A 26,368-nucleotide genomic window follows, 5' to 3' on the forward strand; every position below is an offset into this window, starting at 1 on the left:
CAGTGTAAGCTTCCAGCCTTACATTTTCTTCTTAGAGAGTTGAAAAATAAGCAGATCTAGCAGCTTTTAGTTCAAAGTTTTTTTTTTTATTGTTTTTAACAATATAAATCACATTCACCATCCCCCACCCCTTAGAATAGAGTCCATACTGTCCATTAAATCAACATAGAATTGTAAAAGCCAGCCAAGTATACATATAAACATGCTAACAAACATCAACCTCCAACCAATTACATACATAAAAAAATAATATGTATATAAAAAAATAATAATAAAAATAAAATAAATAATAGTAAAGTGTCCATAGTAGTGACATTATTTAAACAGACTTGTCAACATATTCAATAAAAGAGTGCCACATCTTAAAAAATTGTTTTTCCGATCCTCTCAGTGAATCCTCTAATTTTTTCGAGGCAGAGACAAGACATATCTTTGATCCATTGAGTGTGAGTTTGTGGCAAGGGGTCTTTCCACTTTAATAATATTGTTCTACGTGCGATCAGGGAGGAGAAGGCAACGACCTTGCACATAGATGCTGACAACCATATCTCCTCTGGGACGACTCCAAATAATGGCACCAGCGGTTCTGGCTCTAATCTATGCTCACTTAAAAATGTTGGGTTAAAAATAACCCAATGAATAACCCAACTGTGGGTTAGTATAGCACCTTCCCAACTGTGGGTTATTTTAACCCAATGCATTGGGTTAAACTCCAGTTGGGTTAAAATAACCCAACAGTTGAGTTAAATATTTATTTTTATTTATGACCTTATTTTAATAAATAAAATCCATTGTTTTCAAATACAGATTGTTTATTTGTATAAAAAAATACATATGTTTCAACAAATATATTTATAAATGACACACTATATATTGGGGAGTATAGCATTTATGTAAATATATTGTGTACATAAATTCAAAATACAAGTGTACATACAACACGCATAATAAATTAAAAACCTATGCAAATATGTACAAACACATTCAAAACATACATAATATATATATATATATATATATATATATATATACAGCACAAGAACTATACATTAAATTCCTATACAAATATGGACAGAATACACAAATGAATAACATTAAATCCTAATCACAACTTTATTCTGTACACTGAATGCATAGATGTGTTGTTGTAAACATACCTTAAGTAATAAAACTACAAATACATATGTTGACTACAGGACCTAATGATGATGATGATCAAAGTTCTTAATGAGGCAGCAATGTGTTGAAGGAACTACTCTGAATATATTAAAGTTTGAATGCTACAAAAACAACCAAATGGGTGCAGAGGTCTTGAAATTGTTTATGTCATATATGTAAAACATTTTTGAAACGCATCCATTGGTTGAAATAAAGTTTTCTGCTCAACTGCTTCCACACTGAATATGATAAAAACTTGCGAGTTCTCTTTGTCCCCAAGCAGCAGTCATGTGGATACGGGCTTGTCTCACGGTTCAGAACTTCAGATAGGCACCATGTTAGTTCCAACCTTAAAAGAATAAATAAAGTTCAGTTGGGCATGCACTGTGACAACATCAACAGTGTTAAATTATGAAAAAGTTACATCAAAGCAGTGCTGTATTGAATTAAATTATGGTCACTCTAATTAGTCATTACACCTGGGGCCTCATTTATAAACGTTGCGTACGCACAAAAGAAGGCGTACGCCGCTCTCTACGCAATAATTGGTATTTATAAAAAGCAAACTTCACGGGAAAATGTGCGGTCCTTCACGCAAGCTCTGACCCAGGCGTACGCACAAAAACGGGTGAAATGATAAATGGCGACACCGTCGGCAGATGGAAGAAACACGTGAAAGTGTTTGAACCGTTGTGTAAAAGAAATGGCAATACTGCCTCTCATAAATAACATGAAGACTTCACAATTCCTACAATTAACAGCCTACACGAACACCCGTTTGATCGATCTGTAGTGTAAAACAAAAAAAATCAAACGAAAATTACAACAGAAATGCAAATTAACACATATTTGCAAAAAGAAAAGTGAAATATGTTCTGCAATAATATTGGCATTTTATGCAATTCATCCTCATAAATAATATGGTAAACACAACGAAATAATGTACAAAACTGATATTCTCGTCAATGTGTCCGTCTGGCGGAGCAGATATAGATGCAATTATAGACAGATAGATAGATAGATAGATAGATAGATAGATAGATAGATAGATAGATAGATAGATAGACAGACAGACAGACAGACAGACAGACAGACAGACAGATAGATAGATAGATAGATAGATAGATAGATAGATAGATAGATAGATAGATAGATAGACAGACAGACAGACAGACAGACAGACAGATAGACAGATAGACAGATAGATAGATAGATAGATAGATGTAGACTATTAATTGTCCACTGGGGAAAGTTGTTTTCATAGTAAAAAAAAATTAATCAGCTACGGAATAGTAGCCTATTCATGCATATGCCTTTAGTTTGTTTTATTTTTGATAAAATAACGTATGACGTATGTCTCAACCATTCAGAAAGCTGCAAGAAATGACATTTGCACTGAACTATTTCCCATTTCCACGTAGATTATCTAGGCTAACCGACATCTGTAGCTTGTCAGATGCAATTAAATGGATGGAAATAAAATGCCCCATCTCAATGCGTATAACGCACAATGGCTGATCTTGTCCGACCATTTCTTTTTTATTTCGGCCACGGTCAGAGGTTGTGAGGCTACAGCATTTACGGCGTCTACAACCTTTTGCCACTCAAGTGCCTTTTTGGCATTAGTAATGCCCACACTGTTCCCTCAAAACAACATTTTCTCCTCGCCAACGATAACTTCTACTTCACATTGAGTGAAGTTACTTTTTTTTTTAATTTCCTCTCTGTGTTTGCCATGATTTCGCAATCGATGAATATTAACTTGTGGGCGTTTCACGGACTATTTATGGGCAACTAGGGGCGTGACATGAAGCCGCAAAAGCTGCGCTACATTTAGAATTGATTGTGATTTATTAAGGGAAAACTGCGTAGGATGTGCGTGCGCACGGTTTTATAAATCCGAATATTTCTGTGCGTACGCACGTCCTATGTTTCATCCGTACGCCACTTCTGACGCAAATCCTACGCAAAGTTTTATAAATGAGGCCCCAGGTGTTAAAGAGTTAGTTCACCCAAAATTTTTAATTCTGTCATTAATTACTCGCCCTCATATCGTTCCAAACCTATAAGACTTTTGTTCATCTTCGGAACATAATAAAGAGCTTTTTGATGAGTCTGAGAGATTTTTGTCCCTCCATTGACAGCTACGCAACTATCACTTTTAAGCCCCAGTAAGGTAGCGAAGACATCATTACAGTATACAAAATATTAAACTCAAAGGCATGTTCACGAGAGCACCTCAACGCATACGTGTTGTGTTAATGCGAGAGCAGACGACAAGAGTGTGAACGCAGCGATTATGATTTTTTACACAAAGCACTCGCGTTGGTTGATAAAATTCTTTGTTCATTTTGACCGCACATGCGCAACATCCTATAAGTTCTGTACTGGAAAGAGAAATGATTAGTTCATCTCTCGAGTCTTTGGGTCTGATCCGAGTCTTTTGTTCTTTTGTCATGTGACAGTGCTGGACACATAAATTAGTTAATAATTCCCAAACTTTCTTATAAACAAGCATTTACCAGTAGTCAGTTTTTTTTTACAGTATTATGCTGCGCTTTTGGTATCAAATTATAGCTTTTTAATTTTTTTAAATTGATCATTTAAGAATTTCTGTTATGATGGTTCTTTCCATATTAATGTGGTACTAAAGAGTTGGCAATGCTTTAAACTTTATCTATGATGGGGAAAATCCCTTTGCTAAAGATATATATATATTATATAGTCTAATAACAACACAGTTACGTGACATAAAACTGAATGACTCAAACCAGAGAGATGAACTAATCAACACTGTATCCGGTGCCGACTGCATAGCTTCAGTTTATGTGGCTGTCATGTGTTGAAAGAAATGATTTGAACGCGAAGTCGATAGACTCGAAACGTGAACTATTCAATTGACCGTTCGCAAAACCCCGCCCTCGAACGGTTCTCGTCCAATCCTAGCTCAGCAACTGTAACTAAGGAGAAGGACCTCCGTCAAACATTCCGATTTCAGCAAGATAGTGCAATGATGCGCCTATGGCAGCGAGGTCTGCACGGGCTTAAAACTTGCTGTATTTTATGATTGCTTGCAACTATTATTAAAAAATAGGCTACATGTACAAACACCGTTTCACTACGGCACTGCGGCCCCCTCATCAGTCAGCAAACAAGAGAAAAAAAAGAGAAAAAGCACGGACTTACTAATTACAAAACTTTGATGTGGTTGAACAGGTACACAGTTACAAATTCCTCTGAAACTCAAACATTAAACTTCAAAACAAAGTTTGCGCAGTTGCACAACTATTTACACAAATATATCCTTCTCAGTCGGCTACGAGTTATGAATGAAGAGAACCGCATCGAGAGTTGTTTCAGCGCGTCCTCTGATTGCAGTGTTGTGACAGAAATAGCGCGCGCGGGAGCACATGCGCAAAACAGTTTTTTAAAATGATATATGATCAAATAAAAATGATTGATATATAATTTTACAAAACTGTTTTGTGCATGTGCTCCCGTGTGCTATTCTGTCTATACTTTCTGTCGTGCCCTGGAGGATATGTCTGCTGCATTACTCCAAAACCAATCACTTAATGTATGGATCTCAACCCAGCCATGTGTCTGGTTCTCAATTGTTTGACGGGCGTAGTAACAATAACTAAGGGGCGTGGCTTTTGCGAACGGTCAATTCTATATCCGGTACTACAGACTGCAAAGCTCAGTTTATGAGGATGTCATGGGATGAATGAACGACTCAAATTGGGAGGTGAGGTAAACTAACAGACTGCATTGGCTGAAGACGCAGATAAATTAATCAATCATTTCTGTTTCTCATAATTTGGCCTCTTCCTAGCATTGCAATTTTTTTCTTATTCTTAATGTGATCAACATTGAATGTGTTTGGTGAATTTGGCTATTGACATGTAACATTTTAAATAGATTTATAGACATAGTAAAATGATCAGAACTTCCCACTAGCTTTCGGCAGTCTGTAAAAATATACCTCAGATTTATCTAGTTGTACAAACAAATTGAAAAGCTCTTTCCCATTTTATTGGTGTTTTTGCGGCAGTCATTCTGCCACTCAGTGGGTATAACCGCAGTCACTCGATGGTGACGTCACGCGCAAACCCGCTATACTGAATATATCATTAAACTTACCATTCCAAGAAAACGGTGAAGTCTGGGATGTTCTCGAATGATTTCTTCGATAGTTTTTGTTCCAGAGGATCAATTCCACGCACTGCAGTTTGTTGATGTGGTGTGTGTCTCACGAACTCCTCGACTTGGCTGTGAGGACTTCTTGCTTTCTTTTGCCACTCAATCATTGTCAGTCATCAGCCAGCTCAGACTCTACAGAAATTAAAACATATTGTATTAAAATGAGGGAAGACAGCTGAAAAAAACAAGCAAACATAAGTAATTAACTGTACCTGTATATGTAGTAGCCCCAGCACTGCACATTTGGTCTCTCTAATCATTCAACTTACCAGCTTGTTATATTAGAGGGACACCAAGACCGGTGCCAGATAAGGAAGACATCCAAAATGTGCACTACTGTACACTGTCCAGGACCAGAGTTGAGAACCATTGCCATCCGGCAGCGTAAAACTTCCATTTACTCCTTCCTGTGTTAGAATGAAGCAGAAAAAAAAATTTTATATGTTCAGATAAGTAAACTAGTCTTTAAAAATAAGTTAATAAAAACCCTTTAATATATCACTTATTTGAATTGCTTACTCACCTTGAAAGGTTTCAATTAAATGGCAGAAGATCAACTGTTGTAGTCTGCTTCACAAATTAGCCCATTTGTCTAAAACAAAAAGTATAACACGTTTAGTACAACACATTTAAATAAAAGGCAAAAACTTCATAAGAAAAAAAAAAACTTATAATACTATAATTGGATGCTTCAGCTATCCAGTATTAATACTGTTACATGGACATGCATGAATATTAACATGCATTATGAATATTTTTCTGCCAAAATACCATAGTTGCAGTTTGTGTTGTAAATCAAGGTAATAATCTGTGTATTGGAAAACATAAACTTTTTTTAACTAATCATGCACTAATCGTTTATTTGTTGCACAATGTTTCTCATGTTTTCAGCTTCAATGTTGTTGGTAATATCTGCACTTTTTCATCTTCCTTTCATCTCGGAGATTTGAGCGAATTCAAACGCTTCTCACCGCGCTGTTGTGGTGTCGTGTGACCGATGCCTGACCGATGTCGTGTGACAGAAACCCAACCCACCCACAAAATCAACCCAACCCTCAAAGAACATTAAGATGACAATAAAACTACCCACTAGAATAAAAACTAAGTGTTCTGAACCCTTCCTTATTTCTCCTTACCTTATATTATCCTCAATCCCTTAAATCAAAGTATCCTCAGTATACAACACATAGATAACACTACAGTATCAAATAGTACGCTTAACATAAGAGCGGACCCATGGCATAACGACCCTTGGATCATACTTAAATATTGACCAATTTAGTGATCACTGGGGCAAAATCAATATAAATGAGAATGTAAAAAAAAAAAAAAAAAAAAAATTGATATAATAAAATAAAAAAAGTAAACTTATTTTTTTTAAGTTTAGTCACCTAAAGTAAACTAAAGTTGCAATCAAACTTTTGCAAGCAGTATTTGTGGTTGCACCAAAAAATAAAATAGACGAGATCCATCCTACAACAAATCTAATTCAACGGTGGTATCAAAATACCACAGCACCAGTCAGTCATTAGAAACGTAGAAATGACCGCATGATGTAAAACACTTTCAATGAACAGCAAACCGTTTATATAATGTCAGAGAGCTCAGGGAAATCTAGCGTAACGTTAGTTAAGTCAATGTTGTACCGCGGGCTCCCTCGTGGCATAAAAAGTAAATAAAGTCATAAGCCCAACCGATCAGGTTTATTGAACGGCCGTCATAGCACTAAGTGGCACTACGGTGAGCCATCAAAAATTCCTTGGCCTCATCCAACGATGCAAGCATCTTTTGCTCACCTTCCTTAGTCAGGATCCTCAGCCTTGCGGGGAAAAGGAGGGATGGCTTAAATCCAAGATTGTACAGCTCTGCCATTACCCCTCGATATTGAGCGCGCTGTTCCAGAACTTCCGGACTGTAGTCACCGTAAATGGCGATCGAGTTGCCACGGTACTGCAAGGATCCTCTTCTTTTACGAGCCTCGCGTATCACCGCCTCCTTGATCTGATACCGATGAAAAACAAACTATTACCGCTCTCGGCCTCCCTCCCTGTTTCATCTTAGCGATCAGAGCCCGATGAGCCCGGTCAAGTTCCGGTGGAGACGGCAAGATCTGCTCGCCCATAATTTCCGACAGCATCTCAGAAAAGAACACTGTGGGTCGAGGACCCTCAACGGACTCCGGTAAGCCAATGATCCTGATATTATTACGCCGACTGCGGCCCTCCAGGTCTGCTGTTTTGGCCTTGAGTTTAGCGTAGTTCTCAGTCAGATCGGTGCACACCGCTTCCAGAGAGTGAATTCGCTCGCTGAGGATGTCTGCGTTGGATTCCAGTGATGTTATTCGTGGACCATGGTCCGACACCGCAGCCTGGACGAGGTCAAGTTTAGCCTCTAAGGATGTCAAAGCGGTTTTGAACTTGGAAGAGAGAGCGGCTCTATGTTCTTCCAATAAGCTAGTCAAGGCTGACGCTTGCGGTGTGAAACCGGCGTAAGTGTTCATGGACATAAAGCAAAAAGGGTCTATCAGATTGTGCAATTCCTAATGCTGGGGTTTGGCATTCAAGAGATGTGTTACATGTCAGTTACATGTTCACTGCAGTCTGCCGGATCCAGACCGTATCCAGATCTGATGAAGGACCAGCGCCTGGACACGACGACACCGCAGTGTCCACTAGTCTCTCCCCTGTGAAGGCCTCCTGCCCTTTACATCTATACAGATAAAACGTTGTTGGGATAATTCCGGTTAAAACAAAAATTTCTGTATTATAAATTTGTAAGGCCTTTGTTGAGGGTTGATTTGTGAAGGACTACACGCCTGCGCACATATATATTCAAACGCGCATACCTATCGACCGAACACGTGATGCGCATGTGCGCGCCGTCTGCGTTTTGTTGGGTTTGCGTTTTTGGGGTTTGTGCAGAGAAAACGGATAATCGTTTGCACCTTCGAACCTATTTCAGGGAGTGTGTTCTTGAGACACCAGGCACCTTTTGTGTGGATGGGCGGCCGGAGCGCGTTAAGGGTTTTCTGTTAGAACGGTGTCGTGTTAGCGGCCCGAAGTTAATGACTAATGATCTTAGCAACTTCACTGTTACGCTAATTTCTATTATCACTGTAAAGCTGCTTTGAAACAGTCCATACTGTTAAAAGCGCTATATAAATTTGACCATCAGACGGGTGGAGATCAGTGTCTTAACGCATCTTTGAAATGGCAGAGAAACGCCGACAGGAATGAGAAAGGATGTTCAATAGGACTTTAAAATGCCCGGGTTATAGGCCCTATACCTCAGGTTCATGGGACACAATGTTTTAAGAGAATTATGCAAGTTATTAGCACATTCATTGTGTATCAAATAGTTGGCTAGTCTACTGTCATATTTTACGCACCCATTTGGGTCCCAATTGGCAAGAAAAGACAATCCGAATTGGGCAGAGTTCAGCTGATTACTAGGCTATAATGTGTCGATATACAATAAATAAAAATATACATGTGTATTAACATTGCATTAGGCTCAGTAGCGTTGTTAACCACCACGCAAATGCGAAGGGCACCGCAGGTTTGAGCGCCCCCTGCTGACCAAGCAAGTAAATCAGTTGATGACCGCTGTTACAGCAACACTGTTTACCTCATTATATTATATATATATATTATATCATAAATTAAATCTGCTCATAATTTAAAGCAATCGTGGCTCAGGTGAGGGGGAGGAGCTGAGTAAATTCAGTCTCATGTCACACAACAGCAGATTCGACTACGACCAGGTGCAGTTCAGATATCTTCAAATGTAATTGTGACTAGTCAAAACTGATTAAGAGATATCTATAACTATCTTTGTGTATGTGTGACGCAACAATTGAAGATATCTATGACGTCATTACATGTATCTTAAATGGAGTTTTGACTAGTCCAAATGTATTTAAAGATATCTCAAATCAGATTTCTTACAAGTGCAATTATAATTGCATATGTGTTAAAAAATCCTCTAGCAAAAGTAGAAGTACTGACTTAACTTCTTTACTCAAGTAAAAGTAACAAAGTACAGGCTTGGAAATTTACTTAAAGCTGCTGTCGGCAAGATTGTTCTGATCATATTTACTGAATCCGAAACTATGCTCCGACAGAACAACATATATCATCCTCAAGATGATCATCCTGAGTGATGATATTACTGCGCCGAGTCGAAGTGTCCATTTTACCGGCTTAGAAAAACGCCACGTTTTATTTTGTCACCATACTTGGTCGTGTAACTACTCGTCTAACTGTATTTAAATAGGGAGAACGTGGAGGTGTTTGGTCGCTTCTAACTTCATCTCTGTTTGGATCCTAACGAATGAACTGGGCTAAGCTATAGCAATCAAAGTGTCGCCGCGCGCCAGAGCGATTGAGTGCACGCACTGAGACAAGAGGTATTTATCAGCTAGTTTCAGTTACGGGAATAACATAGTTTAATATGAAAAAACGGTGAAGTGTTCCTTTAAAGTGTTGACCGTGTCCATACTTTTTGATAACGCTAAGACATGTTTAACTAGTCCGCTATCCATTAACGGTAGGTTGATTAATAGCGCTAACCAGATAAACAGCTACTATAAAATGTACAGACTGGAAACTTGTAGGCAATGTGGAGACATAGACAAACACTGCACTCCAGGCATGCAGTGTTAGTTACAACAATAATGAACATTGAAATATTTCCTTTCTTTGCTAACCCATATGATATGTAGGTCGAGGAAGAAGGGGGGAACTTATACAAATAATCAGTGAAGACACCCAGCGAGACTTCTGCAGCGAGTTCTGCCAGATCTGTGCTGACCAGTGCAGTGTGAAAGGATGAATGAATGAGTAATTTTGAATGTCCTGTGGTTTCCCTCAATATTGGTGTTATTCTGCGTGTGCTTACGATATGATCCCAGTGTGATTTTCCTTATGTTTTGCCTTCAAAGTTTCCCTACTGTATTCAAAATGTCTGTGTTACCTTGTGTATTAATAAACGTTTTTTCTTCCTAGTAATGCATTTTGCATGTATTTATGTAAGTGAGATGCTCTTGTGTTATGTTAATTAAGTCAGATGCCCTTGTGAAGTCATTTATAAGTATAAAATTAGTGCCGCTATAATTTAGTCACTTACAGTTGCATAATCAGTGGTGGAAAAAGCACACATATTTTCTACTTGATTTTGAACTTGATTTAATATTACTCAAATAAAAGTAGAAGTGCCTACTTATTAATGTACTTAAGTATTTGTATATAATAATAATAATAATATATTATAAATAATATATATTTATTCTTGCATGTAATAAGGCTTTTCAGGTAAGGTGAAACTTAATACTTTTTTATTTTGTTTTTTGTTTTGGAGTAAAATCAAACGTTTCTCCAAAAGAAAAACTTCTAATAAAATACTTGGCTATTGCCCACCACTATACGTAATTAAACTTAAGGTGCACATTCACACAATGTACAAACTACAGTGTTTGTAACTATTTAAAACGTTATTAAATAAATAAAAATGTCAGCCAGTTTGTTTTTCCGTCAAAAGAATAACTAACTCTAGTCTAGACAGAGCAACAACACGAGTAAAAGTGTGATGTGTTGGGAATCTGTCGACCAATCAAAATGCAGAGATCCAACTCCGCCCCCTGGTCTTGTGTACTGCAGTGAGGTCGCTTCCGGATTTTTCCAAAACGTCAATGGGAGAAATGAATGGGAAATTTACTTCCGGCACCTAAGCTCTCTCTCGGGCTGTTGGCGGGACTGTGATGCTCAGCGTCGAGTCTTCTGAGGTGAGGAGAGCAGTTTACGGTATTTCTCATATTTACACAACCACCAAACACACTTTATACAGTTTGATTAAGCGACAGGCTCATTTCTGTGTTGTTTTCATCGATCACAGCGATAAGTTACTTGTGCGTCTTTCTGGCGTCGTCGAGCGAGCATGAGGAGAATATGTTGAGTTCATTCAGACCTGAGCGATTTTGAGTGCTTTTGTGTGTGTTTGTGTGATTGTTTCGTCAAGTCAAAAGTCAAAGTTTAAGATCTGTGAGGGGAATTAATGTGTGAATCGATCTCAAGTGTCATACTGGAACAATGCTAAACATTGAGCCTATGATGAGCCACGTGAGACATTAAAGCAATACTAATATGAAAAGCGTTTTACTCTTGGAACAAAAGTGCTTTTTGGGGCTCTTTATTTTTAAAAGTGTTTTGATAATTAACAGTTTCTGTTATTATTTTAATGATCTAACTACTTCATTGCTATCATAAGATGGATAAGAATAAGATATCATAAGAAACTTGCTATATATTTAGATTAATTTGGACATGTGCTTCTTTAATTATTTATCTGTAGTGGTTTATGAAGATGAGTGTCATTAGTGATTGTTTTTGTGTTATTGATGTTTTATCCATGTCATAGTGTGAGAAATAACAGTATTGCCTTTCAGTATAGCAGTAGTTGTAGGCTTTTATATCCTGACTCAAATAATGTGTTTCTAACAGCAAACACTCAGAATAAAGTGAGATGATCTGCTGATAATCCTGAATGGCTTGTTGAATGAGTGTTGATAGTCTGAGGCTCATCAATATTAACAGATCTGCTGAAAACACTCTTTATTTCATGACAATAGTTCCTGTTTTCACCTCATTTATTATGCTGATGTCTTCAGATCTCCTGTAAATTGACACTTAAAGCTCATTTCATTGGTGTCAGCAGACTGAGGGGATTTGTTGGCTACTATAGGTAAGTTTATTTCTGTTTACGATTTTAACAGTTTTTCTTACCATTATTTATATTTGGAATAATTTAAATTATTTATATTCTTTACTATATTTCTAGATACCTGTATTTTAATGAAGAAGCAGAATAATGTTCGGATTAGCAATAAAAATAATGAATGAATTGGCATCAGTTACTGTACAGTGAATAGATAGACAGACATAAATGCTTAGAAGTGTCATTTATTATAAAATCAAAACTCAGTAATTAATTGAATGCCAAAAAAATTGGACAACAATAGCTTTAAAACCATGTCACACAGCTGATTATTTTTCTTTCCTCATCATCATCATATAAGATATGATATATCATGACCCACTGTAAAAAAACAACAGCATAGAAATGATAAACTTCAGTGTTTATTTTTGTGAGTTGAGCCCGGCAGCTGCGCACGGACTGGGTTCAGTAATGAAAGGCTTTCAATGACCAAAAAATAATTCAGACTGACAAAATAATTAAAATGACATTCTTCTTCTTTTAAATAATAATAATAATAATACAAATAATAATAATATTGGTAATCTCTAGGGCTGCACGATATTGGAAAAAAATTACATTGCGATATTTTTTTCCCCAACGATATATATTGTGATATTGAGAGCCATAACTCCAGGCTAAAGACAATAATTACCATTCCATGATATTAATAATTTCACTAATAAGCAAGCTTCATTACAAGTGACAAAAAAGGTCACTTAATATTTTATTCCAAAATTAGAACATTTCTGTAAACACAAAAGCAGAACACATTTTTTAATAAAACTGCACCCCCTGATTGGTTTACAACAATATAACTTAAAATAAATACATTTTTTTATAAAACAACTTAAGCATTTTGGTTCACATTCTTTTAAGTCAACTTTTCTTAGCCAAAGTAAACCAGTGTTGGTGTTGGTCATCATAATCATATGAAATTAACAAAATTATATGAAACTTGAATATATTTTGTATTAAATCTTCTAAACAGAGCAGCTTTACACCATACCGCCTGTCAGCGTCGCCGCTCCCACCACGCGCATCAAGAGCTGAGGGGGCACCAAAAAAATAGTCTAATGAAAAATCAATAATTCTAATGCCGATATTATTTCAGTATAGAAATACAGACATCCCAAGTCTCCCGGAAGTTCCGGGAGTCTCCCGCATATTGATAGCGGCTAATGCCCGCGAATTAGTTAAAATCTCTGGAATCTAGAGCGAGCGCGCCCGCGAGATAGAGACTGTGCTCCAAACCGCGCAGCGCGTGCACGGCAGAGAGAGCAAGAGACCGCGCGCGTGCCTCATGAAGCGCATTTAATATCTCCCGCTGGTGCTACTGGGCTACTACCCTTCACATCGCATGTTCCGGCAATGTGACTATCGCTCACTCGCACATCGCGATGTCGATGTTAAAATCGAATATCGTTCAGCCCTAGTAATCTCTAATATTCTGACATTGACGAGCAGTGACAGACCAATGAGGCTCAGATACACACACACACACCCTGTCCTCTGTTTCTGACGTGCGCTCTGTTCGGCGAGACTGAACAAGACTGAAGCGAACACTAGTTCAGATAGCCCGTCGGGCAGGCCGGTTATGCATTTTGGTAGCCCGACTGGAAAACACAATAGCCCCGGGACGTCGGGCGGGCGATGTTGCGAGCCCTGTAAATGCTTAGAAGTGTAATTTATTATAAAAACAAAACTCAGTAATTTATATTTTTGATTTTGGCAGATCAGCTCCTCCCACACTGGAATACATCATTAGTGAAGCTCTTCCCACACTGGAATACATCATCAGTGAAGCTCCTCCCACTCTGGAATTTATCATCAGTGAAGCTCCTCCCACTGCAATCACATCATCAGTGAAGCTCCTCCCACTGCAATCACATCATCAGTGAAGCTCCTCCCACTGCAATCACATCATCAGTGAAGCTCCTCCCACAGTAATTCATCAATAAATGCTGTAAATTTCCGTCAGCTACAAGTGAAGACGAGCATGAAAGCATCAGGAAGAGCTGAAATCTGCAGAGACTGAGTTTATTAAAGAGGACAGTGAGAACACGAGTGATCCAGAACCCTGCAGAATGAAACACACTGAAGATCCTGAAGAACAAAGAGGTTGGTGTTTATTCTTCATTCGTTCATGATGCTGAACAACATTCATGTTAGAAACATTCAAGCACTTCATCACATTTAGATAAACAGTTAAACTAGGAAATTGTACAGAATGTTCTGGGTTTTCTTCAAGTCATCTTCATTTATATATATTGCGTTTTTAACAATGTAGATTGTTTCAAAGCAGCTTTACAGAGATAAACGTATAATTTAAGGTAACAGATTGTTTTGGCTTTATAGCGGTTCTTGAATGTTATTTTCCAGCTAAAGTTAGTTTTGATTGATTCACTTCCGTCAAAATGATCATTTGTTATTAAATTAGGGGCCGCTAGAAACGACACCGTTCTCTCTACACAGACTTTAAACGCGAACCTGTGAGAAACACTGATGGCGCTCGCATGCGCATTAAGAATTGATTCTATAGTTATGTGCGTTTGAATGTGCGCATGTTTGAAATTACCTACAAACCAAGCCTATACAAACTACTTGTCTTGCCTTTACATTTCGTAGGCCAGCTAGTAGTTGCTAAACCTCACTCCTCTGATCTCAATAGGCGCTCTAGCGACAGACGCTAGAGGCTGCAGTCTTTTGCCTCCTTGTTAGAGCGCCTGACTCTCATGCCGGAGACCCGGGTTCGAGACCCGCACGGAGCGGGGTGAGAAGGACCCGGGTGGAGGGGTTAACATGTCTAAACAAACTACTTGTCTTGCCTATAAATTTTGATACAGAATTGTATTTTATCACTTCGGGGTAATAAGATAAGAATCACTTTATTCGCCAAATGCATAAGCAGATATGGCCATCAGTTACACACAGACTCAACACACAAACATAAATGCGTATAGCTGCAAAAAGCATGCCTAAAACAATCAAATCAAATCAAATAATAAAATAGTCCAAAAATAGTGCTAGATCAGCTATTCATAAGGGAAATGGCTCTTGGAAAAAAACTATTAAGATGGCGTGAGGTCCTTGTCCTCACTGCTCTGTACCTTCTTCCTGAAGGAAGTAGGGCTGAACGATTTAGGAAAATAATCTAATTGCGATTATTTTTACCAATATTGCGATTGCAATTTAATACACAATTATTTTTTAAGCTCTTTATCTATTATATTATTCAACAAACACAAGCAATAAATCATTGTAAAATCGCTTTTCATCATATTGCGATATTATCGCAAATGCAATGAATCGTTCAGCCCTAGAAGGAAGCAGCCTAAAAATGTCACTTGCTGGATGGGACTGATCAGCAGCAATTTTAGCTGCCCTCTTCCTGACTCTGGCCTCATATAGGTCGTCAAGTGACAGCTGCCTCTGTCCAGTCAGCCTCTCTGCTGTGCGCACAATACGCTGTAGGCTGACCTTCGCCTGGGCTGATGCCGAGGCAAACCAAACAGTAATGGATGCTGAAAGAAGGCTTTCCACAGTGGCCCTGTAAAATCTAGACCGAACAGAGCTGGAAACGTTCAGTTTATTTAACTGTCTCAGAAAAAACATTCCACTATGAGCTCTCTTAAGAATGGAGGAACTGTTTTCCTCCCATTTCAAGTCATTTGTGATAACAGTGCCTAAAAATGTAATTGACTCCACCCTCTTCACAACAGAGCTCTTGATAGTTAGAAGTGGAAGGGAGGCGGGTATTCTGCGAAAATCTATCACCATTTCCACAGTCTTTTGCTGATTAAGCTCCAAGTTGTTCTCATCACACCACGCAACCAATTTAGACACTTCCTGCCTGTAAGGAGACTCGTCGTTGCCCTTAATAAGGCCGACTAATATAGTATCGTCTGCAAATTTAATCAGCTTGATGGAACCATTATTGGAAGTGCAATCATTGGTATACAGTGAGTAGAGAAATGGTGACAGCACGCACCCCTGAGGTGCTCCAATGTTAGCAGTCTGAGGATCAGACATGTGCTGGCCAAGCCGCACATACTGTTGTCTGTCACTAAGAACATCCATAATCCAGCGGCCGATAGAGGGTCCCACCCCCATCAGTGACAGCTTCTCCCACAGTCGCTCGGGTATAATGGTGTTAAAGGCTGCACTGAAATCTACAAACAACATCCTTACATAGCAGCCAGGAGAGTCAAGATGGTCCTAAATTGACCGCATCATCTACCGAGCGGTTTGCCCTGTAAGCAAACTGTAGTTGATCAAGATGAGGAGCTGTGATAGGTTTAAGATGTGACAGAACCAAACGCTCCAGACATTTCATGACCACTGATGTAAGGGCCACCGGTCTGTAGTCATTTAGGTCCACAGCTTTGTTTTTCTTCGGCACTGGAATAATGGTTGATGACTTAAAACAACTCGGAACCCTGCATAAAACAATTGATTGATTAAAAATGTCTGTAAAAACTGGAGCTAGCTGACTAGCGCAGTACTTCAGGGTGGCATGTGAAATCCCATCAGGGCCACTTGCTTTCCTTATATTTTGTCGGCTAAATAGCCGATACACATCCTTCTCCTCAATGTCAATATCAATGTCAACTTGATCTTGAGGGGCAATGTCTCTAAATGTGACCGGGAGGGAAAGGATGAGGGCACGGAGATTTCTCAAATCTTGTATAAAAAAAACATTGAATTCATTGGCCAGTTTAGTAGATGGAGTGACTTGCTGTTTTTTATTTTTGCAGCCTGTCAAGTTCTTCAGCGACCTCCAAGCTGAAGAGGAGTCATTAATGCCAAATTGTTCCTCCATATACACTTTGTAGGCACTTTTTGCTTTCCTAATGGCCTTATTTTACTTTTGTCTGGCCAGCCTGTATTCATCTCCATTTCCTTCTCGGTAGGCCTGTTCTTTGGTTTCCCTGAGCAGCCTGAGGGATTTTGTGAACCAGGGTTTGTTGTTGTTATATTTCACAACAGTTTTGGTGGGAATAAAAGCTTGCTCACAGAATGAAATATATGAACACACAGTGTCTGTATATGAGTCCATAGAGTCACAAGAGGCACGCATGGATTCCCAATCAGTGGTGTCTAAACAGACCTATAACATCCCAATTGCCTCTGTCGTCCATCTTTTAGATCTATACTGTACCGCCCTGGCTAGTTTTAGTGTTTGTTTGTAGATGGGGACCATCTGAATTAAACAATGATCTGAATTCCCAAGAGGAGCACGGGGAAGTGAACAAAATGCTGCTTTGTGACAGAGTAAAAATGATCCAGTATATTTCTTCCCCGAGTCGGACAACTAACTAGGTGTTTGTATTTGGGCAGATCATGTTTCAAATGACATGCATTAAAAGTCGCCCATAACAAGTAGTACAGAGTCAGGGTGCTTATTCTCAATGTTTATAATCAGCTCCGTTAGAGCGTACTGCGCTTCCCGTGTGTTAACTTCAGGTGGAATATACACTCATGCAAATATAACAGAGGCAAACTCTCTAGGCGCATAAAATGGCCTGCAGTCTATAGCCAGGAACTCCAACAAGGGGCAACAATGTTTGTATAATACTGAAACGTCAGTGCACCAATTTAAATTAATATAACAACACAGACCTCCGCCTGATGTCTTCCCACTTCGTCCTTTGTCGCGGTCGGCTCTGATTAAGTTAAATCCAGGTAATTCCACCGCTGAATCCGGAATGTCCACGTTCAGCCAGGTTTCGGTGAAGACAAAAGCAGAATTCATACGGAAATCTCGGCTGGTCCTTAACAGTAGAATAAGCTCTTCGATTGTGTTACTGAGGGAGCGCACGTTAGACAGTCAGACAGCAGGGAGAGAAACCCGGTGTCCCCGCTTCCTCCACCTGTGGAGAGCCCCAGCTCTCCTCCCTCTCGCTCGGCTGCGTCGCTTAACTCTTGTCGCTGACTTAATGATATCCTCCTCAAAAGTCAGGAATTTGGGGATCAAGCTGGCAGGCTTTGTTCCCCTAATGTTCATAAGCATGTCACGATTGTAGCTAAACCGCATATTTAGAAAAACAACAGCAAAACAAACATACAGCACTGAAACGCCGCGGCTGCCCTGCATAATGGGAGGCACCACGATACGCGAACCGAATTTCCCCACAACGCTTTATCTGTAGAGTGGTAATGGGATCCTCCATAGGGAGAGGCTAGTTGGCACTTCAGCACTGCGTTGTCCTCGGGTCCAGGCGAAAGTCCTTCGTAGGGGTGGGCGATATGGCAAAAATATCATATCACAATTTTTTTCAGGAGATTCACGATTTTTTCATGATTCCTTTTCATGTTGGTTTTACTATGTTGCAAGTGACTGAGCATTACCGCCAAACTATTAATGTCCCTATTTTAAAAACAAAGCCTAACAAAACTATGGTAGTCAATGGGGACCAGCAACCGCCCGGTTAGCCACACTCCTCAAAATATCTTCTTTTGTGTTCAGCACAAGAAAGAAATTAATACAGATATGGAACAAGATTAGAGTGAGTGAGTAAATAATGACAGAATTTTTATTTTCGGGTAACTATCCCTTTAAGGACAAGTGGCTGCATGTTTACTATTGGGCTACTGTCACTTTAAGATCTGCACGCAACGAGTCTAATATACACACATTTGACAAGCAGTTTTTTTCTTAATTTTTTCTATTGTTCTTTCACTTTAGACATAACCAACTTTGTTTACATAAACCTTGTGTGTATTTGACAGTATTGGCGCAATAAGACTCGAAAGATAACTTAGTCCAGTAACAGGCGCTGTTAAGACAGGCTTTTAGTGCATTTTAGTGCAGCAGCGAATGACATGTTTAACCGGTAAGGCTTTAAAGCACATGCAAATAATACATTTTAATGAACTACAGTGTCCCGTTCCTCTGCATTTCATGTGAATATACGTCACGTTGTACAGCATGTTGAGACGGAGGCGCCAGAACTGCAAACTGATAGAATGCACGATCCTACGATATTTCTTCAAAAGCAGATCGTGGAGACATTTTAATAAAAAATCGTGATATCGCGCACCCCTAGTCCTTCGTCAGATCTGGATACGGCCTGGATCCGGCAGGCTGCGGGAAAACCTCGGGATAAACAAAGACACTAAAATTAGCGTAGATGCCATTCTTCTTATGATGTATCGACTACATCAGGATTTAAGGGAAGTGTTCCCAATTCCGGCTGTTGTAATCTATGCAGCCTAACATTGAGTTATAGAAGTCTATAATGCATTATGTGAATGCTAGGCCAAACAGATGTGTCTTTAATCTAGCTTTGAACTGACAGAGTGTGTCTGCTTCCCGGACAATGGTAGGAAGACTGTTTCAGAGTTTTGGTGCTAAATAGGAAAAGGATCTACCGCCAGCAGTCGACTCTGATATTCTAGGTATTATTAACTGGCCGGAATTTTGAGATCGCAATAGACGTGAAGGACTATAATGCGTTAAGAGCTCGCTCAAGTACTGCGGAGCTAAACCATTTAGTGCTTTGTAAGTAATCAGCAATATTTTAAAGTTTATACGATGTTTAATAGGCAGCCAATGCAGTGTTGACAGAACAGGGCTAATATGGTCATACTTCCTGGTTCTGGTAAGAACTCGTGCTGCTGCGTTTTGAACTAGCTGTAGTTTGTTTATTAAGCGTGCAGGGCAACCACCCAGTAGAGCATTCAACAATACTATTTTAACTGTTTTATTTTACATTTATTTTATATCTGGTGCCCAATTTGCAACAACGTCACCAGAATTTTAGTCATTTTCAATGTAGTTAAAACATTTTTTTTAGGAATAATCAGTAAACGCCAAGTTACTGATAAAATTGTATTTGTCAAATATCATACAAGTTATTCATAGTTCTAGAGATTCTTCTTACAGTAACTTTGGTAACAGGGTTGATGAATACAGTCAATGCTACAGTTGTGTAAAAACTGAGACCATGGATTGAGATTATTCTCTTGTCTTCCCATCATGCAGTAGAAAGAACTCCTTCATAGAACCGTCCATGAAGGAAAAGTCTAGTGTGAATAACCATTAATAATTAAAACGTTTTAGTAAAATAAATATCAATCTCAAAGTTGGTGTCAAAACAATGCAGTATTGTATATTTTAATGTTAATATCATATTAGATAATTGTGTCATTGATCAAATGAATAGTTCTTGCTAAAGAAACGGATTTGTGCCTATAATGTTTAAAAAATAATAATTGGAAGATAAATTGACCTCATTCATGGAAAATTTCATGGACAAATTATTTTATTATAACAGTTGTCTACTTTCTACCATTGCATCAGGGCTCACTTTCATGTCCTTTCTTTTTATATTTCTCTCTTTGAATCATTTTGATGTACTGAAAAATAAATGTAATTTTTTTTCTTTCCTGTCAGACCCGATGGAAGAGAGCGAGGAGAGTGAAGAACTGAGTGAAGTGAAGGAGGAGAGTGAAGAACTGAGAGAAGTAGAGGAGGAGAGTGAAGAACTGAGAGAAGTGAAGGAGGAGAGTGAAGAACTGAGAGAAGTGAAGCAGGAGAGTGAAGAACTGAGAGAAGTGAAGGAGGAGAGTGAAGAACTGAGAGAAGTGAAGGAGGAGAGTGAAGATCTGAGAGAAGTGAAGGAGGAGAGTGAAGAACTGAGAGAAGTGGAGGAGGAGAGTGAAGAACTGAGAGAAGTGAAGGAGGAGAGTGAAGAACTGAGAGAAGTGAAGGAGGAGAGTGACGAACTGAGTGAAGTGAAGGAGGAGAGTGACGAACTGAGTGAAGTGGAGGAGGAGAGTGAAGAACTGAGAGAAGTGAAGCAGGAGAGTGAAGATCTGAGAGAAGTGAAGGAGGAGAGTGAAGAACTGAGAGAAGTGAAGGAGGAGAGTGAAGATCTGAGAGAAGTGAAGGAGGAGAGTGAAGAACTGAGAGAAGTGAAGGAGGAGAGTGAAGAACTGAGAGAAGTGAAGGAGGAGAGTGAAGAACTGAGAGAAGTGGAGGAGGAGAGTGAAGAACTGAGAGAAGTGAAGGAGGAGAGTGACGAACTGAGTGAAGTGAAGGAGGAGAGTGACGAACTGAGTGAAGTGAAGGAGGAGAGTGAAGAACTGAGAGAAGTGGAGGAGGAGAGTGAAGAACTGAGAGAAGTGAAGGAGGAGAGTGAAGAACTGAGAGAAGTGAAGGAGGAGAGTGAAGAACTGAGAGAAGTGAAGGAGGAGAGTGAAGAACTGAGTGAAGTGAAGGAGGAGAGTGAAGAACTGAGAGAAGTGAAGGAGGAGAGAGAAGAACTGAGAGAAGTGAAGGAGGAGAGTGAAGAACTGAGAGAAGTGAAGGAGGAGAGTGAAGAACTGATGGAAGTGAAGGAGGAGAGTGAAGAACTGAGAGAAGTGAAGGAGGAGAGTGAAGAACTGAGAGAAGTGGAGGAGGAACATCATGTCCAACCTGGAGGAGGAAAACCTTTGAGTCGCTCAAAGACTAAAAAGACATTTTTAAAGAAAAGAAGAGCCAAGAAATCTTTCACCTGCACTCAGTGTGGAAACAGTTTCACAAGCAAATATAGTCTTGATTATCACATGAGGATCCACTCCGGAGAGAAGCCGTTCACATGTGATCAGTGCGGCAAAACATTTATTACGTCATCAAACCTGAAGACACACTTGAGAGTTCATATGAAGGAGAAGCCGCATTCATGTTCTGTGTGTGGAAAGAGTTTTTCACGGCTGTCTAATTTACATAGACATGAGAAAACTCACACTGGTGTGAGAGAGTACATGTGCTTTGAGTGTGAGAAGACTTTTACTACAGCAGCCTATTTAAAACTGCACAAGAGAATTCACACTGGAGAAAAACCTTACAAGTGTTCACACTGTGACAAGAGATTCAGTGAGTCATCATCTCTGAAAACACACGAGAGGATCCACACTGGAGAAAAACCTTACAAGTGTTCACACTGTGACGAGAGATTCAGTGTGTTGATAAATATGAAAAGACATGAGATGATCCACCCAGGAGTGATTCCGCACACGTGTGATCAGTGCGGGAAGAGTTTCTCTATTAAAAGTAACCTGAAGATACACATGAGGATCCACACTGGAGAGAATCCGAATGTATGCCATCAGTGTGGAAAAAATTTCACAACCAAACGATGTCTTGAGAATCACATGAGGATCCACACCGGAGAGAAGCCGTTCTCATGTAATCAATGCGGGAAGAGTTTCAGTCAATCATCATCCCTTAATCTTCACATGAGGATCCACACCGGAGAGAAGCCGTTCTCATGTGATCAATGCGGGAAGAGTTTCAGTCAATCATCACACCTTATTTATCACGTGAGGATCCACACCGGAGAGAAGCCGTTCTCATGTGATCAGTGCGGCAAAACATTTATTACGTCATCAAACCTGAAGACACACTTGAGAGTTCATACGAAGGAGAAGCCGCATTCATGTTCAGTGTGTGGAAAGAGTTTTTCACATCTGCCATATTTACATAAACATGAGAAAACTCACACTGGTGTGAGCGAGTACATGTGCTTTGATTGTAAGAAGACTTTTACTACAGCGGGCAATTTAAAACAGCACCAGAGAATTCACACTGGAGAAAAACCTTACAAGTGTTCACACTGTGACGAGAGATTCAGTCAGTCATCAAATCTGAAAACACATGAGATGATCCACACTGGAGAGAAGCCGCACACGTGTGATCAGTGCGGGAAAAGTTTCTCTTTTAAAAGTAACTTGAAGCGACACATGAAGATCCATACAGTGGAGAAACCACTTAAACACAGTCTGAGATCACGGTAACAGGGATTAAAGTTCTCCGTCGCTACGACGGATTTCCGTTAATTGCAGAGAGTCTACGACGGATTTCCGTCAATATCAGGGCTCCCCTGCCCTGTCATTGTCTTAAGTTCACTTTTAATAATTTTAAGGCCGTAAATATGCTTACATTTCTCAAATAGTGTAATAAAGGTCTTCATTTTAGTTTGAATGGGTCTTAAATTAAGGAAGGACGAGGTGTATGCACCCTGCGGAGGGGGACGTGATCAAAGCCTGGAGTGGCGCTAAAGCACGTTCCTATCTGCACTAAGCATTCTGTGATCACTCCGCTCCTCATCCACTCCGGGTTTTCTATACCCGCTCACGGAAAAACTGCTCAGGATAAGTGCAAAGTAAAGGTTGTGAAATGATTGCCTAATGTTAACTCTACTTTGGTGCTGCAATGATATTGCATATCGCCACCGACCTCATCTGAGCTGCTTTAGGGGCCGTTCACATGTTTGTGCTCACGTGCGTTTTTAAAAAATGTAGATGCGCGAAAAGTGCACTCAAATAGAGAGTGACGCTGTTGCAACTCGCCTCGCTTGTTTTCCCAGGCAAGGTGAATGAAAAAAATCAAAGTAAGTTAGTCTTTAGGGCTTTAGTTTTTGTTCACAGAAGCTGTGAGCCGGTCGCGAATTCCAGCAACGGTCATAAAATACGAGTCTGGCCTGTGAGATGTGTAGCTAAACCAAACAACAGTTTGCAACGACTGTATCAATCAAATATCAGCTTTTGGAAGGTAAGATACACAGGTAAAGATTAGGAGCCTGCGAGAAGAAGAGAGAATAGAGATGAGAGAGGAAGAGCAGGTGTTGCTTACTGTGCCCATGAGATTAACATTATTATAATGTATTCCTATTTAACACATATAAATGTTCTTTGCTAATTACAGTGGAAAATATAAGCTCAATTTAACAACACAAGCACATATTAAATATAATTCCATAATAGTCTAGTATTGTATAAATATTAATATTTGTATGGCCCTTGAATATGTTATATTTCACCAGTAAGCACTGGGAGACTTCACTGTTTGTATCACTCCGCTTGTCTGTGTTTGATGCCCCCGAACCCCCCTAGTAAGATCCCTTTAGCAAGGACCTCTTATAAAACCCTGTGTACGGCCCTGCTCATGCTGTTCAGTTTTTATATAAAAAATAACATTATATTATTTATTCATAATGGCTAGGTTAAAATATAAAATATAGTTTGTGATATTTAGCTCACTTTGCAGCAAATGCTCTGTTGGCTTTTATTATTTGAGAAATAAAAACTTGTTAAATTTATGCAAATATTGTATTATTTGTATGACTACATCACAAAGAGTCAAGTCTTGTAAAAGCATTAGATTGAAAACATTGACATTTTATAAAAGTGTGTAAATAATAGAAACGCAGTTCAAAATGGCCTTTCTTTAAATGCAAATGTTCTTTGAGTATTTCATTTGTGAAGGTAATGCATTCCATGTACGCACTATACTCCTAATTACAAGAAGAACAACACTTCACACTGTGACAGGCTGTGGAACGGGGTTTGGCCATGGAACATTTTTCAGTCAAAATATTTTTTTTTTGCTTTAATCCCTGCGGTAAGTAATTTATTTTCATGTGCTGAGCAACAAAGTCTCTTCTGTGTAAGTTAGCCACACATCACCCTATAGCCAAAATCTCTCCTCTCCACCTATAGCCGGTGTGTGCTGAGCACAGGACACTTTGTTGATTGATGGATATTGGTGGTGTTCAACCAACAGGAATGTGTAATTTATCAGTTCAGATCAATGCAAAAAAAAAAAAAACATTCGCTCTCTGACAGTAGGTGGCGCTCATGTAAAGCAGAAATACAGCACTATGGTACTCGGTGTGTTTACACCGCAGGAAACAGGGTCTAAATGAAGTTCCGGGTAAATATTTCCCCCTCCGAAAGTCCCTGCTGGCGAGGTAGTACTTTTTCAAAGTTCAGGAACTTTCGGGGGTGGGACTTGTGCGCTGAACATGCTGATTGGTTGTGTTCACGCCGCATTTTGATTGGATGACTCCACGCAGCATTCTATTTTAGACGCAAAGGACGAAGAATGCCCATATATGGAATACAATGACATCACAGGAGGCCACAATGAGTGTGGCAATAACTCATCCAGTTCTTCTGGAAAACTACCAGACAAATGCATAAGGGACAATGTAACCCCGTCCCGTGTATATATAAGACTGCTTTTTGACTTTGTGTCGTGTACCTCCCTGGAGAGAAATTGGTTCTCTACCTGTTCAGTTTTCTAACTGAAATTCTTTTTTGCGCGATTTGTGGTGGTGTATTATTTTAACGTTAATAGCTCGGATGAGAACTAGTTATTTTTTACATCTATTGCTTGAACTGCTTAGAAGGTAAATAGCCTGTGTAATTCTCCACTCACAGGACTGCCCTCTTGAGATTGAAGAGCTGAAGTATTTTAACCTGTAACCTTTTGATATTTTGCTACAAATATTAATCATTGTGTAACCAGTTTTTTTTTATCTTTTGTTTAAATAAACATTTTTTTTTTATAAAGACAAATACTGTTCAGTTTTTTACTTCAGTTTACAAAGACAGTTCTAATAAGTAATAGGAAGAGCATTATAGTGTAACTTGCAAGACAAGGACAACGGAAGTATCCAGGAACGATTCTGCTGGATTGGTAAGCATGAATTTGATCCATGATTGTTATTGGTTCACATGTGTAGGGACACACCTAGATTTATTTGTACAGGCTAAGTGATACTTGGGGCTATTCAGGACCTGAGAGCAGTACCAACTCTCACCACAGCTTACAAATGCAGGGCCGCGTGTACAGCAATCGCTCATGTGTGGTGCTTCTCCAGCACAAAATACATCCGAAGGTTTTGTTAGCTGGCAACAAAAATTGATGGTGAGGTAGCTGTGTTTTTCAGAAAGCCACACTGTGCCAAACTGAACAGATTCTGTAATTCCTGTCACAAAACAGGCCATACAGAGGAAAAGTGCTGGTCACTGGGCAGAGGCAGACATCCACCCTATTTCATAAAACGCAGACGATCACACTCTGACACAAGCCAACAAAAAACAAGACAAGAACTAATCACCGCATTTATTTGTTCTTCAAATTTGAGGTTCTGATCCCAGAGAACACCAAAGTTCTTAATGCAAGATGAAGTTGGATAAAGATAATCCAGATCAATGTTACTGCTATTATAGTTGTCATGGGGGCCAAAGACTATAACCTTGGTTTTGGATTCATTCAAAAATAAGAAATTTTGAGAGAACCACATTTTTACTTCTAGGCAAGCAAAAAGAGATTTCAGAGCAGTATCTTTGTTGCGTTTCAGAGGCAAATTAATTTGTGTATCATCTGCCTAGCAGTAAAATGATACACCATGCTTTCTGAAAATGGTGCCCAGAGGAAGCAAATACAGGGAAAAAAGAATGGGTGCGAGAATAGACCCCT

General features: G+C 39.3%; 1 protein-coding gene and 1 long non-coding RNA gene across 2 annotated transcripts; one reads left to right on the forward strand and one right to left on the reverse strand.

The window, feature by feature from the left end:
• Positions 1 to 1,016: 1,016 nt before the first annotated feature.
• On the reverse strand, positions 1,017 to 5,842 carry LOC306999902. Its single transcript, XR_013797935.1, has 3 exons — positions 5,631 to 5,842; positions 5,302 to 5,493; positions 1,017 to 1,507 (listed from the first exon to the last, which is right to left on the reverse strand). It is a non-coding gene; the product is annotated as an uncharacterized lncRNA (long non-coding RNA).
• A 7,876-nt stretch (positions 5,843 to 13,718) lies between these two features.
• LOC307009728 (uncharacterized protein) lies at positions 13,719 to 25,368 on the forward strand (the record flags this gene model as incomplete). Its single annotated transcript, XM_079633753.1, has 4 exons — positions 13,719 to 14,232; positions 20,510 to 20,983; positions 24,970 to 25,091; positions 25,324 to 25,368. Exons 1-4 carry the CDS (start codon positions 14,199 to 14,201, stop codon positions 25,366 to 25,368), a joined length of 675 nt encoding a protein of 224 aa, XP_079489879.1. The 5' UTR covers positions 13,719 to 14,198.
• Between the last annotated feature and the right edge of the window lie 1,000 nt (positions 25,369 to 26,368).

The sequence above is a fragment of the Phoxinus phoxinus genome (genome assembly GCF_949152265.1).
Source record: "Phoxinus phoxinus genome assembly, chromosome: 1".
In the NCBI taxonomy this organism is placed as follows: domain Eukaryota; kingdom Metazoa; phylum Chordata; class Actinopteri; order Cypriniformes; family Leuciscidae; genus Phoxinus; species Phoxinus phoxinus.